At 42.6% G+C, this 19,524-nt stretch overlaps 1 protein-coding gene across 3 annotated transcripts in view; it reads right to left on the minus strand.

Annotated features, from left to right (window-relative positions):
- Positions 1-19,524, minus strand: part of CHD6 (chromodomain helicase DNA binding protein 6) — a 192,517-nt gene that overhangs the window by 30,953 nt on the left and 142,040 nt on the right. For all 3 annotated transcript variants that reach the window (XM_028121909.2, XM_028121911.2, XM_028121910.2), the window contains exons 24-27: positions 15,493-15,582; positions 13,003-13,106; positions 7,662-7,791; positions 5,904-5,964 (exon numbers count right to left, since the gene is read on the minus strand). In XM_028121909.2, the coding sequence (XP_027977710.1) occupies positions 5,904-5,964; positions 7,662-7,791; positions 13,003-13,106; positions 15,493-15,582 (385 nt within the window). The remainder of the gene's footprint in view (positions 1-5,903; positions 5,965-7,661; positions 7,792-13,002; positions 13,107-15,492; positions 15,583-19,524) is intronic.

A 19,524-nucleotide genomic window follows, 5' to 3' on the forward strand; every position in this document is an offset into this window, starting at 1 on the left:
ACAAATGAAAAAACAAAATCTCTGCAAAGAAATAAAGATCCAAAGAAGAACCAAAAAGAAATTTTAGATTTGAAAAATACACAAAAAAGAACCCTAAAAAGCAAAACAAACAACAAAACAATCTCAATGGACAGTCTCAACAGCAGAATGCAGGAGAAAAAGAAAAAAATCAGGGAACTCAAAGACACAAAAATATAAAGTACCCGATGTGAAAAACAGAAAAATAGATTTAAAAAAAATAAATAGGGCATTAGGGACCTGTGGGACTGTAACAAAGGGTTTTTTTTTTTTTTAAGATTTATTTATTTATTTATTAATTAGAGTGAGAGAAAGAGAAAGTGAGCACACAGAGGGAGAGGGAGAAGCAGGCTTCCCTCTGAGCAAGGAGCCCAATGCAGGGCTCAATCCCAGGACCCTAGGATCATGACCTGAACTGAAGGCAGATGTTTAACTGACCGAGCCATCCAGGCATCCCTGTAACAAAAGTTCTAATGTTCATATCATCAGAGGAAGGGAGAAAAGAAAGGGCTTGAAGAAATGATAGCTGAAAACTCTCCAAATTTGGCAAAAGACGTTTTAAACCTACAGATTCAAGAAGTGGAGAAAATCCCAAAAAGGATGAAGTCAAAGAAATCCATACACAAAAAATCATGGTTATACTTCCGAAAACTAAAGACAAAGAAAAAATCCTGAAAGCAGCAAGAGAGAAATGATGCCTTACCTATAGGGGAAAAACAACTTGAATGACAGCAACTTTCTCATCAGAAACCACAGAGGCCAGAAGAAAGTGGCACATTTTTCAAGAGCTGAAAGAAAAGAACTGTCAACCCAGAGTCCTATATCCAGTGCAAATATTCTTCAGGAATGAAGGGGATATTAAGACATTCTCAAAGAAAAGCTAAGAGAAACGTCAACTGGACCTACCCTACAAGAATGGCTAAAGGAATTCTCATTCGCAAAGAAAAGCTAAGAGAAATGTCAACTGGACCTACCCTAAAAGAATGGCTAAAGGAATTCTCATTCGCAAAGAAAAGCTAAGAGAGAGGTCAACTGGACAAAAGAATGGCTGAAGGAATTTCTCTAAACGGAAAGAAGAAACCTTGGAACACCATAAAGAAGAAGGAATCCAGTAAACAAAATACAACTAAATACCACAGACTCTCCTTCTCCTCTTCAATTTTCTAAATTATACTGACAGTTGCAGCAAAAGTTGTAACATTGTCTGATATTGTTCTAAATGTATGTGGAAGAAATACTTAGGATCACTATATTGAAAATGGGGGGAGGGTAAAGAAACAAAACTCGTAGTAAGGTTTCTACACTCTACTTGAATTGGTGAATGATCATACCAGTGGCTGTGATACTTAGTGTATATACAATAAAATATCTAGAAGAGCCATCAAAAAGCTGTTAAAAAACCAAAATAGATAATAAATAAAAAAGCAATCATAAAAGTGTTCAAGTAACCCAGAGAAAGGCAGAAAAAAGAAAACAGAATCAAAAATCAGAGAAAATAATAAAATAAAATATCGGACTGAAGTCTTACTGTCTGAATAATTATATTAAGTATTAAGGGCTGAATACACCAACTCAATGACAGAGATTAGAATAATGCATTAAAAAGTATGACTCAACTCTATGTTGTCTACAGGACACTCACTTCAAGTATAACAATAATAGTAGGCTGAAAGTAAAAGAATGGAAAAAGTTGTAAGATGCAAACATTAATCAAAGGAAATCAGGAGTAGCTATATTAATGTCAGATAAAATACACTTCAGAGCAGAGCCAACTATCAGAGGTAGAGATGGACGTTACATAATGATAGCAGAGTCAATTTACCTAAGAAGACAAACCAAAATATGTCTGCACCAAACAAGAGGGCTGCAAAATCTGTGAAGCAAAAACTGATACAAATGAAAGGAGAAACAGACATTATAATGGAGACTTCAATACTCCTCTCTCAGCAACTAATGAAACAACCAGACAGAAAATCAGCAAGGATACAGAAGAACTCAACAACACTATCAACCAACATGATCTAACTGACATTTATGCAATTATGTCAACATAAGTGCACCCAACAACAGCATAATACACATTGTTTTTCAAGTGCCCATGGAACATACACCAAGACAGACCATGTCCTGGGCCATAAAACAAACCTTAACAAATTTAAAACAACTGAAATAATAGTTTGTTCTCTGAACACAATAGAATCAAACTAGAAGTAAAAAAGAGAAAATAGGAAAATCTCCAAACACTTGGAAACTAAATAATACATGTCTAATGATCCATGGATCAAAGAGGAAGTCTCAAGAAAAATTTTTAAAAAATACATTAAATTGAATGAAAATGAAAATACAACATAGCAAAATTTGTGGGACATAGTTAAAATAATGCTGAGAGGGAAATTTATAGCAATGAATGCATACATTAAACAAACAGGAAAGTCTCAAAATGGTAATTTAAGCTCCACTCCAAAAATCTAGAAAAAGAAAAGGAACATAAAACCAGGGCAAGCAGAAGGAAGGGAGTAATAAAGAAGACAAATCAATGAAATTTTTTTATTTTTTTAAGATTTTGTTTATTTATTTGATAGAGAGAGTGTGAGAGAGCATGAGCATGGGGGAGGGGCAGAGGGAGAGGGAGAAGCCGGCTCCCCGCTGAGCAGGGAGCCTGACATGGGGCTTGATCCCAGGACCCTGGGATCATGACCCAAGCTGAAGGCAGATGATCAACCGAGTCACCAGGCGCCCCAAAATCAATGAAATTTGAAAGAGAAGACAAAGAGCTGAAACAAAAAGCTGATTATTTAAGAAGATATAGACAAATCTCTAGTAAGACAGATAAAGAAAAAGAGAAAACACAAATTACCAGTGTCAGGAATGAAAAAGGGAACAGCATTACAATTCAAAAGGATAAAAAAATACAATGAACAACACACAAATTTGACAACCTAGATGAAATAGACCAAATTCCTTAAAAAACACAAACTGTTACGACTTATTCAATATAAAATAGAGAGTTGGATTCATAATTTTAAAACTCCCTCAAAGTTTCACGGGAGACTTCTACAAAACATTAAAAAAAATTAATACCAATTCTAAATAGCCTCTATTAGAAAACAGTTGGAGGGAATATCCAATTCACTTATAAAGCTAACATTACCCTGATATCAAAAGCAGATATAGTATACTGAAAGACAACTATAGACCAATACCCTCATGAATATAGATGCAAAAATCCTTAACAAAGTATCAGCAAGTAGAATTTAACAGTAAGAGCGCTCGCTTCGGCAGCACATATACTAAAATTGGAACGAATTTAACAATAAGAATCATATGCACCACGACGGAGCAGCATTTATCCCAGTTTATCCAGGGATGCAAAGCTGATTCAATATTTGAAAATCAATCAATGTAATCTACCATACTAAGAGCTAAATAAGAAAAATCACATGATCATACTAATCAGTACAAAAAATGCATTTGACAAAATTCAACATCTATTCATGATAAAAATTCTCAGAAAACTAGGAATACAGGGGAATGCCTCATATTTGATAAAGATCACCTCCAAAAAACCTAGACCTAGCATTATACTTAACGATGAAAGACTAAATGTCTTCCTCCTAGCATCAGGAACACGGCAAGAATGTCTGCTCTCAGCATTCATTCAACACAATCCCAGAAGTTTCAGACAGTGTAATACAGCAAGAAAGAGAAATACAAGGCACATAGATCAGAAAAGAAGAAATAACACTACCCCATTCGCAGACCACAGGGTTGTTGACGTAGAAAATCACAAAACACCTTAAATTTAAATTGTATTGACCAAGTTTGCATGATACAAGATAAACATAAATATCCCATTTACAATCACATCAAAGGAAATGAAATACTTCGATGTAAATCTACAAACATGTACAGAAATTGTTCTCTGAAAAACTGTAAAATAGTGATGAAAGAAATCAGAGATCGAAATCAATGGAGAGATATATAGTAAGATTCAATATAGTAAAAGGTCAATTCTCCTCAAAGTGATATATGGGTTTAATGCAATTCCTAGCAAGATCCCAGCAAGAACTTTTGTAGATACAGATAAGAGTATTCTAAAATTTATATGGAAAGGCAAAGGAACAAGAAAAGCTGAAACAATTTTGAAAAAGAAGTGGGAGGAATCAGTCTATGCAATTTTAAGATTTATGATATAGCTACAATAATTGATACTACATGCTACTGGCAGAGGAGTAGACAAATAGAACAATGGAATAGAATCAAGAACCCAGAAACAGATCCACAAAAATACGCTCAACTGATATTTTGACAAAGGTGCAAAAGCAATACAATGTAGAAAAGAGAGCTCTTTAAAACGAATGGTTCTAGAGCAATTGCAAAGCAACAGGTTGAAAAAAGAACCTGAATCTAACTCTATTTATATGAAAACTAACTTAACATGGACCACAGACTTACCTGTTAAACTAAGAAACTTTTAGTAGAAAACATAGAAGAAAACCTTTGAGATCCACAGATAAGCAGAATTCTTACACTTAAAACCAAAAGCACGACCCATAAAGAGAAAAATTGGTAAGCTGAACTTCCTCAAAATTAAAAACTGTTATTCTGTGAAAGACAATGTGAATAGGATAAAAAGACAAACTATATAGGTGGGAGAAAATACTTGCCAACCACATATCTGACAAAAGACTGGTATCTGGAACATATAAAGAACTCTCAAATACCAACAGGAAAACAAAGAAACAAACAATGCAATTAGAAAATGGGCAAAAGACAGGAAGAAACATTTCACTGAACAGGCTTACAGATGGCGATTAAACCTATAAAAAGATGTTAAACACCATTAGCTATTAGGGAAATGTAAATTAAAACTTCAACTAGATATCACTATACACCTATCAGAATGGCTCAATTACAGTGGTGACAACACCAAAAGCTAACAAAAGATGAGGAGAAAGCGGACCGCTCCTACAGGGCTGGTGGCCATGTGAAGGGGTATGGCCATGCTGCAAACAGCTTGGCAGTTTAAAAAAAAAAAAACAAAACTAAACATGTAGTAACCTTATCACCCAGCAACTGTACTTATGGACATTTATCCCACAGAAACGGGAATGTATAGTCATGCAAAAACCTGTATGCAAATGTTTATAGAGGTATTTATAATAGTCAGAAACCGGAGACAATGCACGTACCCTGCACGTGAATGAACGGTAAAACAAACCCGGACATCCACACCAAGGACTGCTACACAGCAACGAAAGGAAGGCATTACTGTTACAGAAAACAACCCGCAGCAGCCTACAGGGAATTATGCTGAGCAACAAAAGCTAATCCCCAAGGGCCCCTTATTGTTATGATTCCATTTAATAATATATATAGTCTTAAATTCTTAGTTCATATCTTAAGAAATAATCTTAAAATAACAAATTATAGACATGGAGAACAGGTTAGTGGTTGCCACCATTTACAAAGGAGGTAAAGGCAGGAGGGAAGGGGCTATGGTTATAAAGGGCAACACGATGGATCTCTGTGGTCACAGAAACGTCCTATGTGTTGACTCTAACAATGTCAGCATCCTGGTTGTGATACTGTACTACAGTTTCGCAAGATGTTCCCATGGGGGAAAACTGGATAAAAAGGTACACGGAATCACTCTGTATTGTATCTTATAATGCCTCTAAAATCTACAGTTATATTAAAATCAAAACTTTCACTAGAATAAAAGTGCAATGCAGTCTGTATGCTGATAAACTTTACACTAAAATGCTGGGCAAAATGCAATGCAATTGCAGGACTGCAATCAAGCGCCCCGAGCTCACTGCCAAGATGGGGAGTTTCTCGACACTGAGATCGTGTGGATTACCAACACAGCACATGTGACTCACCATTTGCTTCTGCAGGCCATCTAACTTGTCTTCAGTGTTGTCTTCTTTATCCATGTTGCCTCTGAATAAAAGTAAAATAAAAAGCGTCACGCGCCACCTAGGAGCTATTTTGCAACCAGAATGCTTGCAAGAAAACCCCCTAAATCATTGACCGAAAGGAAAATTAGTGGATCCCTTTGCCCACAGGCCTCAAAATCTTGGTTTCTACCAGTGTCATAACTTCTACGGGCAAGGACCTCCACTCAACTGAGACTTCAGCATGAGATGATCTACTCAGACAAGTTCAGAGGCCAGCTATCTGACAGTGATACTGTCACAAACAAGGTCATTACTGCCCACCGAGAGTTACTGGAACATGGGCCTTTAATAAAAGAACAGACTCCAGAGACTGAGGCCTGTGCAAATCTAGTTGAGTCCCGAAGTGCCTCAGGCCCCCTTTCCCCCACAGTGGGGTGAAGCTTCAGGCAGAATCCTTTATTTGGTGGCAGTCACTTCCTCAGGAGGGAGCGGGGCTGCTACTGCTAGGAAGGAAGGACATTGTGTCCTCTTTATCAACAGACACCTACCTGGAGCTTAGCTGCCTAAAGTCTTCTGTCTTGTCAGCTTAACTACTGCTGATGCCGATCTTTTTCATGATTTGTCTTACATTGACTTTGGAGTGTTCCTCTCTCAAATATTCTCATTGAATGCTGCTCAGGTCCTGGAGGCAGTAGAATCTCTCCTACCTTAACTACCTCTCACTGCTTAACCACAGAAAGAACAGACGCTCGACAAAAATGTAAGCTTTCCACCACGTTCAGGTACCTTACCCACGTAGCGTTTCCCCCCACATCTACCATTAGCATGCCCACTCACTTGGGCTTCTGTTAACATCTCTCCAAATGAGTCTCCACGGAGGAAATTTCTCTCTGGAGCAGAGAGTGTTATGGTAGCTAAAGTGCTCATCACGGGTTAAGGACGGATGGAAAATGCATTTCAACCTTTTCTTGGCCTTAGCAGGTGGTTAGGAGCTCCTGGCAGTGCAGGCCCTCCTGGCGAGGCCTGGCCACAGCCCTAGGCAATGCAAAGCAGTATCTGCTACTTTTGGGGAGAAGATCAGTTCAAAGCTTACCAAACCCAAGCTAAGAGATACATATAATGTTTTCCGTGTGTGCATGTGTGCGTGTGTGTGTGCGTGTGTATTGGAGCACCACAGTTTCTGGACGCTTATTTAGCTTTCCAATGAATTTACACATTTGGGGGTTATGCCAACAGTAAGTAAAACTCAGCCAGAGGAGATGTTTCTATACTTTTTTGCAACAACCCATAAACAAGGTCTAGATGCCACAGCCATCAAGCAGTGGCTCCTAAATTCACCTTATGTATGGATAATGCATTCTTAATGCCAGAATTTCATCTGACGCATTTCAAGGTCATGAAGCCTGTACTTGCAGTGCCTCTTAGCTTTCCGCCAAGTGTGAGAGGTCTGAATTCTTCCTCAAGAATCCTCTGACAAGACATGAGGAGGGTAGGATGGTGGGCAGCTTGAGGAACCCATGAAGTACAGGAACTGGTGTTTGGTTCAAAGAGCTTAGAAGTCAAGGAAAAGGCCTGAGGCGTAACAGGATGTAACTAATGCAGTGACTTTGGAGAGTGGTTCCAGCATGGCAAGACTGAAGGGAGGTGCTGGGCTGTGAGGGAGAGACTGTGAGAACGCTGGGTATCCACGGAGGGGGTCAGAGATTCACGGCGTAACACGTCATATCACAGATGGCTCACCTGTCAGGGATGTCTGAGGTCCCATCCGTAACACCCTGTTCTGCAGAAAGGGACTTCTCATCTGGCATCCCGACTTTCTCTAAGAAGCAAAGTGCCGGGTCTGCTCGCATGGCATTGTACCTCTCATACCCTGCTCAGGGATAATGAAAAATGTCAGAAGTCATGTCAGAACTCACAAAATCGACCCTGGGCCCTGCACAATCATTTTGTTTTCCTTATTAAGTGAAAAATAAAGCAATCAAAAACACTAAGATTAATTGAATCCTGTAAGATTTCCTATCCGAGGAAGATCCTTGAGCTAAAGTAGATGCCTAATGAGTGTTTGACCAAAAATAAAAGCTGATGTAAATATTCTGTGTCTGTGAAGAGACAAGGTATAGATGCAATAATGCTCACTTGTTTACTTCTCTTGGACAGCAAAGGGAATCAGGCAAGTTGGTTTTGCAACTTCTTCCTCTCAACCCCAAACTCTGGACACCTTGTTACCTCCTGGATGGGCTTTGTTTTCTGATAGTCCGATTTTATCCCTTGTCTTAGAAACAGAAATTGAACCAAGTGATGGATGCAGGGGATAATCAGGCTTGTTAATCAGATTAAAAATGATTTATTGCCTCCATATTCACCAACTCAGTATGAAATACTAATCCACTGGCCAGGGCTTTGGAATTACCCCTCACCACATCCCCAAAGTCAAACAGAGAATGAGCATATTTGACTCAGAAGAGACCCTTGAAAGGGAGCCAAAACAATGAAATAACATCACTTCCACTTTGATAATCCCAGGCATGAGAATTTTTTTTTTTTAATTGAGTCGAATGTAATTTGATAACGAGACAGGATTTGGTCACAGAAAAGATCCAAATCTATTGTTATAGCAAACTATCTTGGGGGAAATGCTTTCAAGATGGTCAAAACCCTTTCCACGTTGCTCCCAGGAAACAAGGTCCATTCCCAGCTCTGTAGTATGCATAGAGAGGGCCTGTCACAGGTGATGGGGAACCAGCATGGGTGCTAACAACAGACTTGATTTTACTTTGTTGGATATTGTGCTACCTTGTTGGTTTTTGTTCCATTAGCACTGTGGATGTAGTTCTGTCCTCCACCCTGTAGGCAGCAGCTGGTACTCTCTCTGAGGAGCTGCAAGTACTTTATCTTTTAATCCAAAGGAACTCTTCTGCTATCTCAATGACAGATGCTGCCCACATGAGGCATACGGCAGGAGACTGTGATGCCTTATGCTCTTTATTCGCTGTTCCTTAGGGCGATTATTTGATTATGGTCAGTCTCTCTCATGAGATGGTAGGCTCCTTAGGAAAAGTTTTTTTCTCATCATTACACATTCAGTATCTAGTGTGGGGCCTAACACCATACACGCACAACAGAAGATTGGATGAGTCAGTTTTGCCCAGATTCTCTTCCAATAATCATTGTAGAAATAGAAAGAGCCACTCGCGCCTTCTCCCCGTGTTCTACCCCAGTTCTCTGCAAAACAGAAATGTCCTCAATGTTCCTGCTGCCTTGAGGAAATTCCTGCTATCTCCACGTTCTGCTCCCCATGAAAAGAGGGGTGCTTCACCTGATAGGTGAGAGGCTGAAAGCTTTCCCCACCAGCCCTTTCCTCCCAAGGGAGGCTCACTGTCCATGTGTCCGGCCCTCAGGTGCTCTGTGCTTGACAAGGTTCTTCCGGCAGCCTACTACCTGGCTACGCTTCTACTCTGCAGACTTTCTCTTGTCTTGTGGTGGTCTGAAGTCTATAGACAGATTCTGCATTCTTATTTCTCACTGAGCTATGAAGCTGGAGGCAAGGAAGAGTGACTGATTCAGTCCCCTAGAAAACCCCAACAATTGCCCTGCAAGTTGTAGGAGTTCTAAGAGCAATGCCAATAAACACATAGTAGATGACAGCCCTTGAGGGGCGTGGGCTGCTTGCCTCTTCAGTCTAGAAGCCCCTTTCTAAGAATGTCAACAAAAATACGCAACTTCCTATCTTAATAAAAATTGCATAAATCCAAGCTGCCTTAGGGGTCGTAGTCAGTTAATGCGCCAGAGAGCTATCAAGAGCATCATTCGGAATATGTTTGCTATGGGCCCTTCTTGCTGCAAACCACCAAAGGTGCAGGCAATTCTCCCACAGGGTCAGCTCGGAGACAGAACCTTGGCTCTACCCTTCTGATCTAAGTAGGGCTGTGGCAGGATATGTCTGGGGTGGCCTGCAGGAGCCACAGAACTTCAGACAATGGATGGCTGTGTTTCTTCACAAAGAAAATGGTGGCAGCAGCACAGCTCATACTTAGGCCTCCATAGGATGGAGGCGAGGCAGAGGGCTTCCTGACACGAATTCCTGAAACGTGAACACCAGATAGCTTGGCTTTCTGAAAATGTCATATCTCTACCAGCTGCTGGATATCTGGGAGCTTGACTATCACCTGGTAAGACCTGTTGTGTGGGCTAAGTTACACAGGTGTGGTCAGGTGTGTTACCTAGATGAGGACGGGTCTAAGCCTACGCTCATGGAATGTCTGATGGGCAGCATCCAGTAAGGGGGAGGATCTGATCTGCATTCTGGAAGACTCCAAGGAGGATGAGTCCATGAAGCCAGCCACAGGGATCTGTCCAATGCAGTCTGGGTAGATCCAATGTTAACATCCAACTAAACAGGGCTGGTTCTGTGCAACAGTGAGCTGGGTGTGCATGTGTGGTTTAGGTCCAGTCCCCTAGCACCGGGTATACTTTTATAGTGTGTCTGAAGTCATCATATGCCACAATCAGCCACTTCAGGCATCAGGCACATGCTCTCAGCCCTGACTCTGACTACTGAGTTCACCTCAACTGGCAATCTGGGGAAATCTGAATGCAATGGGTGATGCATCATCTTAAGACCTCATAGGTGTACTCAGGAAAACACTTAGGAATGATTAACTCATACCCTCCCAAACTGCTTCATAGAGGAGAGGAGTTTTGGATATGGAAGTGACCTTAGACACCATCTGGTTGACCCTTGAACATTCCTAATATAAGACTAAGAGAGATCAATTGCTTAATCCTACTATCCTAAACCTTGCTCAGGGATGAAAAAGCTAGTAAGTTTGGTTCCAGTGTTAACTTGCCTTTCTTAGGAGAGAAGGGGTCTTGAGCTCCCTTAGAGTTCTGTCCTCTGACATATTCTGAGGCCACACTCTTAGCCATATCTTCCTGATGAATTACACCCATCATCACTGTATAAAGACCCTCTTTATCCCAAACTATCCTTCTTTCCTTAAAGACCTTTTGTAGGATACGGACTTCGCCATATGGTCTTATGGGTCGTATGTGTTTTGTTTCTGGTTGTTGTTAGTACTTGCCTGGCACATCCTGCTTTACATGGCAACCGCCTTCTCTCTTCCACCTCATCTTCTCTCTCACGTCTCCATCTATTTCTCAGGAGTATGTTCTTCTATCTCTGCTTCCCTGGGCCAGTCAAAGAGTCTTCGCTTGCCCTCCTTTCCTGGAGGGGCTTGTTTCCATTTTCTGTGTGGGCATTAAAAACCCAGTCTCTCTGGCTTGCTGTCCTATCAGTGAGCTTTCAGCTCTGGCTTTAAGTGACCTCTTCATTCGGGGATTTTCCTTTATTTGTTTCATGTGCAGCTAGGTAGTTTCACATTAGAGTCCTAACCCACCCAGGCTTTCTGTATGTCTGTGGTGTGTGTGTGCTCGGTCAGCGGAGGGACGGAGGGGAAGCATGTAGATTCTGTCTGCCATACTGACGGGACTTCAGGTTGTGTTCCCTTTCTACATCACGTTCTCTCCACGAAGGATGTGGCCATGTGCCCTAAAACTACCACTGAAACAAGACACAGGGCCAATGGACTTTCTTCCACAAGTTCAGATGCTCTGAATTTTGCTGCTTCTAGCAACTTATCTCTGGGTTCTTTCCCAAATTAGATTAAACCAAGTTTTGGTTGCACTATGGTTCCTTGTGCTTAACAGAGAAGTCATGTGTTTCTTCTTACCACTTCAGAGCTGAGTTCCAGCCCTGCACTGTCCAAAAGAGGAACCACATGTGATTATTTAATTTCAATTCATTAAAATTGCATAAAATTAGAAATATAGTTGCTTGGATGTACCAATCATATCTCAAGTATTCAATAGTCACATGTGGCCGGTGGATTCCATAGTGGACAGTGCAGAGATAGGACATTTCCTCCATCATCACAGGTAGCTCTAATGGATAGCACTGCTCATCCTAACCCCAGCAGTTTGACAAAGGGCTTTGGGGAGCACTGGACCTCCCACTGTAACACCAGAATCCAAGTGTTGAGGGGATTCCTTGTTAAAATAAGTACAGGCCTAGTTGTTACGTAAACGTGACTGGTTGGCCTCCAAATGTTTAATTCTACTGATTAGACATATCTGAGAAAGTTAACTTTCCAAAGGGAGAGCAGTAAGTAACAGCAAAACAGCACTGAACACCTCCTCCGCTTCTATCTACTGCCTAGCCCTGCCCTAGGCAGTCTACATATGTGGTCTCATTGAATCTTCAAACAACACTCCAGGTAGGCTGTTTCGATACTATCCCCATGGTACAGGCGAGGAAACTGGTCAGAGAATTTATGATTTGCTCAAGGTCTTAAATTTACTAAGTGGCAGAGCTGACAGTGAAAGTCTGGTATGACCAACTCTTTCTACTTTGAATCCTGTTCTCCAGTTTAAGATTTCAGGTACTTCACCAGGCAGGGACAGTATCCACCAGGTACACTACAGTGACTATCCTGTGGCGCTTCCATTATTCACCTTGACCGCTGGCTGACGGCAAGGGCAGGTGCTTAGGACAGTGCCAGAAGTGAAGAAAGGGGGTACTTATTTCAGTTTTCCCAAGCTATTCAAAACCTCTCTCAGTCCCCTGGACTCTTGGTTACCACATTTTTAAAAAGAAGTTCATACCATTTCGTATTCTTAAATTTTTATACCAATGGGGCAAAAAGATACACACTAGGAATATGTAGATTGTCTAGAATGATCTTAGAATTCTACATACACATGAAATGCTAAAACCTAACATTTTCCCTATTTGTTCCTTCACTCAAGAAATGCTACGTGTCTACTGTGTGCCAGGCACTAGGCCAGGCACTGGGACTCTGCGAGTGAAGAAGAGTGAGGCAGTCCAAGGCCCGACAGCGTGGACAGGCTCTTTGCAACCACAGCAGCCCTTGTAAAGCTCCTCACTGATAGCATGAACATTCACCGTATTTTCATGACTCACACATTCATCTGAGAGGACAGAAGTGAGGCTACTTTCTACCAGAGATGTGCGGCAGGTTATGGAGTTTCTCAGAAAAGACAGAGCATTCACTGAAATACACACCATGTTTGAACACGCCTATCAGAAGGGACTTATCGGCCTCCGCGTCCCACCAATCCACTGGGATCTCCACATAGTCAATGTCAGGCAGAGGCACTTCTAGTTCCCTGCGGAAGGAAGGGCGTAGACTCAGAGTTCCTTCAACACAGACATACAACAGTGCAAGAACTACTGGCTGAACCCTGGTATTAAGCCACATCCCTAGTCGCATGCTAAGAGGCTGAAGTTACAAGGACTTAGGAGGCTGTGGGCCACGGTTTCCTAAGCAGGACTTTCTATCACCCTCCTCCAGTGAACTATTTCCACATATGTACTTGATTTCCAGGCTTTACCTCAGACTGACTGAAACAGAACCCGGAAGCACCTCTTAGAGAACCCATCAGTAAGTCTGGGTAGGGCTTTGGGGTCCACATGCAAAATGTAGATATCCATCTTGAGAACCACAGCAAAAGCCATCAATATATTGGTCAACTGAAGGTAGAACATCTTCAACATGGTCAAATTCATACAGAATCAAATGCTGAAAAGTCCCCAGATCATCCTGGTTCAACATGTAGAGATCTCAAGCAGTGCTTGAGAACAAGACAGTCAGTACCGGTACATGCTGGGGTATGAAGACAGCTTTTCAGAGGAAAGGTTCTACAGTAGGTGGCAGCGGTTTGCTGGGTCAAAGCTCATCACCAACTGCACTGCTCCTGGCCAAAGGGACAGACATAACTTGCCCTAAGGAGGAGGCCTATAGGACTAGCAGGCCTGTACCATCAGCCCCTCACTGAACTCTGTCCATGTTCTGAAAGCTCACATGGACCCTTAGCTCACTGTCTTCATTTGTCTGAGCAGTCCTTACTCTTTAAGGCTTTGGGTCTGGGGAGAAAAATCCACCTGATGGCTCCTCTCTCCCAGCTCCCAGCTGTCTGGGATGGCTCCTCTGTAGCATTTGAAGTTTCTTCTTCCAAAAGGCTATTCTTCTTGTGACACATGCCTAACTGCCCCTCCCCAGGCCCAGCTCCCTCTGTGGGAATAGTGGTCCATGGCCCTACCATTCCAGCCAGTGCTCCCTTTCTGGCTCCACTGTAGGGCCCACTGCTCTGCCAGGGTGCTGCCGGGAGCTAAATGACTTTTCTGGGATGAAATGCTATTCATTCCTCATGCACAATAAGGGCCACTGACAGCCAAGATTGAGGAGAGCAGAGGAAAGGAAGGAAGGGCATGGGTAATGGACTCTCCGTGTTCTATCTAGCCCCTTCCATCTACACATTCTAAGAAAGCAGAGCGGGATGAGAAAGTTCAGGAAGATTACTTCTGCCAGATCAGGTTGAATTCTGCTGCATTTCTCCGATTCATAAATTGAACCTCCTTACCAAAACACTCAACCTCCCTATACCCATTACAAATGACTATAGCAACTACAGACAACGTTATCAAGTAATAATGATCATTGTAATGGTTGCTCCTGATTACAAATTGCCCCATCGGTAGGATGGTTAATGTCCTTTACCTCTCTCCTTCTTTAATGCCCCCCCACACCCCGCCCCCATCACCGCTAAAGCCATTAGCACTGTCCAATGGAAAGAAAGAGGAAAGGGGTGCCTGGGTGGCTCAGTCATTAAGCGTCTGCCTTAGGCTCAGGTCATGATCCCTGAGTCCTGGGATCAAGCCCTGCGTCGGCTCCCTGCTCAGCAGGGAGTTCGCTCCTCCCTCTCCCTCTCCCCCTGCTTGTGTTCCCTCTCTCACTATGTCTCTCTCTGTCAAATAAATAAATAAAATCTTTAAAAAAAAAAAAAGAAAGACAGAAAGAGGAAGAAGAAACCATGGCCACAGGTAATCTCAAAGCAAAGCTGAAATACCATTCCTTCTGGTTTTCTCCGGGAATGACAGGCATTGTACAGGACTAGAGCAAACAGCATGTCTGGGGGTGAAGGAGGCTGTCTGGCTTCATCAAGTGGTTGGTAACTGGGAGCATGGTGGCCTCATTCTCTGAAATCTTGGGAGATTCCCACAGGATTCTACAGCTTTGGAAACACTAATTTACAAAACTAAGGTGCAAACAATCAAACAGGGCACCAGGTATGACTAGTATGATTAGCAAATACAGAGAACTGCTCAAATGTGGAAGGGCACAACGGCCAAGAGTGCGATTCTGAGCAAAACGCCCAGGGCACACCTGTCGGACCAAACATATCAGAGGATGAATACTCATCCCACAACGACTAGTTAAGGCAGAGAAATGACTGTTCAAACCAATGTTACAACACCATCTGGAAAAGCAAACTAACTCAAAACCTCACCAAAAGCTGTGCCGTAGAGAAATGGATTTCTCCTTCACTTCATGTGTAGGGGACCTGCCCGCTCTACCATGTAGGTAACTGACCCTGGGCTGGGTGTGAACACAGGCCTCCAGAAGCACAGGCAGCTTCGTCCATCTCCACGAACAGGCACCATGTGGCAGCTCTTTAGCACTGAGCTCTGAGAGCTCCAGTTGGTGTGGTTTACCTGGCAGGGGTTCCTTCAAACGCTTTCTCAGCTGCCTCTCCCAGTATTTCAGCTTTTAGGTAGTATAGCATCCGGACTCGCAAAAGTACCCTGTGAAAGGTGAACACATTAATGTAAAGGTATCAGAACCACGAGCTGCCTGTAAGTTGCCACCCCCCAAGTGGATACAGGGAAATTCTGGGCATTCCCATGTTATTAGTGACGTGAAGTGATATATGAGAAAGCACTAGGAAAACAAAAGCCAAGGTACTGATGACAGATGCTACTGTGATTTACACAGAAAAACATATCTCACCATCATCTGTTAGGTCACCCAGTTAGCCATGGGCGGCAGCAGAAACACTGTTCCTCCTGGTCTATAAAAGAGTACTCAACCCTCCCACAATGACCTCTGGGGCAGCGCTGCCCTCCAAGAGGCTGGTTAAAGTTTACTAATTTACTGAAGAGTAGGTCATGTTGAATGGTGCTGTTTTCAGTTTCACTTGCACACAGTTAAAATGGATATTCTAGGAGTCTTCTTCATGGCAATACTGCCAGAATATAATCAAGTCGTCTCTCCTGAGGTGCTCAGTTCCCTGGATTCTGCACGGAGCACACTCAAGCTCCAAGGGCAGGCACCAAACACGTTCGAGACAAGGCAATTAAGCAAGTATTTGTTGGGCAACTACTGTATGCTCTGCACCACACTGGGTACTGTGAGGCACATGACGGAAGCAAGCGATTTAGCTCTGTTCTTGAGAAGCCTACAGCATCTAATTGTGAAATGAGCCCAACCAGAAAAGAATCACTGTACAGAAGAGGACCAGGGGTCGAGGGCTGGGGAAGGCTCAATGTACGCAGACACACGGTGAAGGTAAGGGTAGGCACGGAGAAGTCTACCATGGTCAAGGAGATGCTTCATATGTGCAGCAGAGCTGCCAATAGGTTTCGAAGAGGACTTGTAACTTGTTCAAAACCAGGAAAGAGTAAAGGCCAACTATTAAAAATAAAGGCTCATTTACATACACAGGAACTGACCTCCATTTAAGTTATTTTAAAAAGAGAAAGAGAGCACAGAGCACAAATAGTATGTAAAATGTGTGTTATTTTAGGGAAGATAAAAGGAGGCTGTACATTCACCTATGCTGATCGGTCCATGCCCAGAATATCTGGAAGAACCAGGTTAGCAGTGGTTGCCTCTCGAGGGGGAAATAGGAACTGGAGGTGGGAGGAAAGGTTTTTTTTTTGACAGTTTTTTAAAAACACATAAAGTGCCACCGTGGGCTCAAGTAGTAGGTGGCAAAATACAAGTGAGAATTTTCAGAATGGAAAAAACGCACTTATTTTTCTGGTATGCCATTCCTTACCTCAGCTGTAAATCAACTCAAATAATTTTGAGATTTGTTTTTTTAAAGCTCAGACAACAACAACTCTAAGAATTTACAACAGTCACTGATCTTTCTACCGTGCTGACAGTAGCCGCTTGCCTCCTCAGTAAGAAATGGAACGAGGAGGCCTTAGGTATGGAATTCCTGCCTGGTTAGATCTAGCCCAACTGGAAGAAGGCTTTCCTGAAAATGAAAGATAGAGCTGTCTCCATTTCTCTAAACAGAGATGTGTTGGTACTTGGAAATATCTACAGCATGAGGGAATAGAATTTAAACTGAGTAGTATTCACTTTTCTCCAAATGAGAAGCAAATCAACTCAGAGGACGGATGGGGCAACCCTCCCTGAATGAGAGGATAATCCCAGTTGACATCTAAACTCAAAGGGAAGGAGAACTGGAGTAGATCTGTGATACCCTTACTTTAGTCAAACAAAACCCATTAATATTTCGGTGGCATTATTCCTCTTTCCCTTATCTCTTTCTTGAAAAAAAAAAAAAAAACAGAAACTCCACATTTTGTTGATATGAACTATATTTCCAGGAGAAAAATGTACAGCTTGATGAATTTCCACAAACTGAACACACCTGTGAATCCAGGACCCCAATCAGGAAGCAGAACATGTCAGGAGAAGGCTCCCTGGGTCCCCTTCCAGTCACTACTCCCACCCCCAAAATGGATGACCACTCTCCTGACTTATAGCTTGGATCTGAAGCAGTTATTTTTAAAAATTTTTAAAGTTCTTTTGATGACAAGTTCCTATCCCTAAATACGATACTACTACCACTACTGAACAATGCTTTGAGCACTTACTACTGGCAGCATGTTAGCTCCCTTAATCCAAATAGCAGCGCTAAGAGATGGGACTATTATCATCTTCATTTTCTAGGTGAAAGAAAGAAGGCACAAAGAGGTTAAGTAATGCACCTGCTGACAGGCAAGAGGGCTGGGATTTAAATCCACGCAGTTCTGACCACACAGCCTGCCTTAACCTTTATCTGATATTGGAATGGCAATACATTTGCTAACAGAGCCTACAATTCTAAAAGCTCACAGTCCAGTTTGGCTGAAAAGTCTGCCTGTTTTCCAAAGTGCCTCAGGGCAGAACCAGGACTCAAGATCAATGGGTGGAAGTTACAAGGAAGCAGATTTTAGATTCAATATACAGAAGGACAATTAATTAGAATCATCTGGTAATTAAATGAGCCCTGCTGAGAAATGGTAAGCTCCCCTCAGCACGAAGGCTCAAGCACTGGCTGAAGATTCCCTGTCAGGGGACTGCCCATAGAACTCCCATGCTGAGTGGGAAGAGCTGCAAGTCCCTGTTGGCTCGGAGTCTCTGGCTCTTCCTGAGCCAGAACTAAAGAGAACAGCAGTCTCCATAAGATTCAGGATAATAAATAATAGTCGGCATCTCTGAACTCAGAGAAATGCTTTACTGCATTTTTTTTTTTTTAAGTAATCTATACCCAATGTGGGGCTCAAACTCACAACCCCGAGATCAAGGTCGCACGCCAGGCGCCCCTACTGCATCCCTCAATTCCCAGCGTCAGGCATGCACTCAGGAAAAGTCTTGGTGGGGGGGTGGTTAGAAATGTTCAGCCCTTCCTCAAAGGTCCGAAATGGTTCTGGTCAGCATCTGTGATCATCTCTGCAGGTGTCAAGGGAAGTTCTATGTCAACCTCTCCAGCTCAGCCTATTTTCAGCACTCCACACCCACATGTGCAGTTGTGAACAGAATAGCCAAATACTGCTGCTGTAACTCAGCAGGGCAAAACCCGAGTCCTTCGTTTTGCTCTGCGTCTTTCAGTGAATAGAAGGCTTTTGATTCTGTCCTGGCCCAAGCACCGTTAGCCTCCTAGCTGGTGAGACTCACAATCATGGAGTTAGCTGCGTATGAATTCCTCATCACCCGTTACGCATTATTCCTTGGTCATGTCTCACAGTTGACCCTTTCTCCCCAACTCTCTAGTCAGCACCCTTCTCTAGGTCCTCATGGTCAATACTTAAATTAAGACAGAACTCTCCTAGATGGCCATTCAGCTCTAGGTTGACCTATTCCATCTTGCTGTTGCCAGATTAATTTTTCTCCTCAAACGTTATTTTTTTTTTTTTTTTTACCACATGTCTCACTTGTTCAAGAAGGATGGCTGCTTGAAGTACAAGAGAATCTTCATTTAGTTTGCAGTGCGCAGTCTCCTGTGAGTACTCTTACTGAGGCTATCTCCTCTGCATGTCCCCTCTGTGGTGACTCTGAGTCAGTCACATGGAGCATGCTACCAGGTCCTGCCCCAGGCAGGTTCTACCATTAAGCACGTGCCCTTGGATTCTCTCTCCCAAAGAGCCTGTACTTCTGTGCAGGTTTTATTACAGTTTTGGACATAAGGCCTCTCTTTAAAGGTTTGGAGAGATGAAGGGAAAGGATCAGACTTCATCCATAAAAGAATACAACCCAACAACAACCACAGGACCATGAAATGATGTCACAGGGAGGAAGGAAAAGCCTATCAAAACATACTAATTTAGAAATTAACGAACTCTTACTTATCACTTAAATTCTATGGTTATAACCAGAGGTGTGGCAGCAGAGGCCTGTTCAGTGCTGAGCAGGAGTGCTGGGGAGCTCACCCTAGGCCTAGGAAGCTGGATTGGGGGGAGGGGTCTCCA

This window comes from Eumetopias jubatus, unplaced genomic scaffold (assembly GCF_037043125.1).
Source record: "Eumetopias jubatus isolate StellerSeaLion01/CBP00866 unplaced genomic scaffold, mEumJub1_p1.0 scaffold_9, whole genome shotgun sequence".
Taxonomy (NCBI): domain Eukaryota; kingdom Metazoa; phylum Chordata; class Mammalia; order Carnivora; family Otariidae; genus Eumetopias; species Eumetopias jubatus.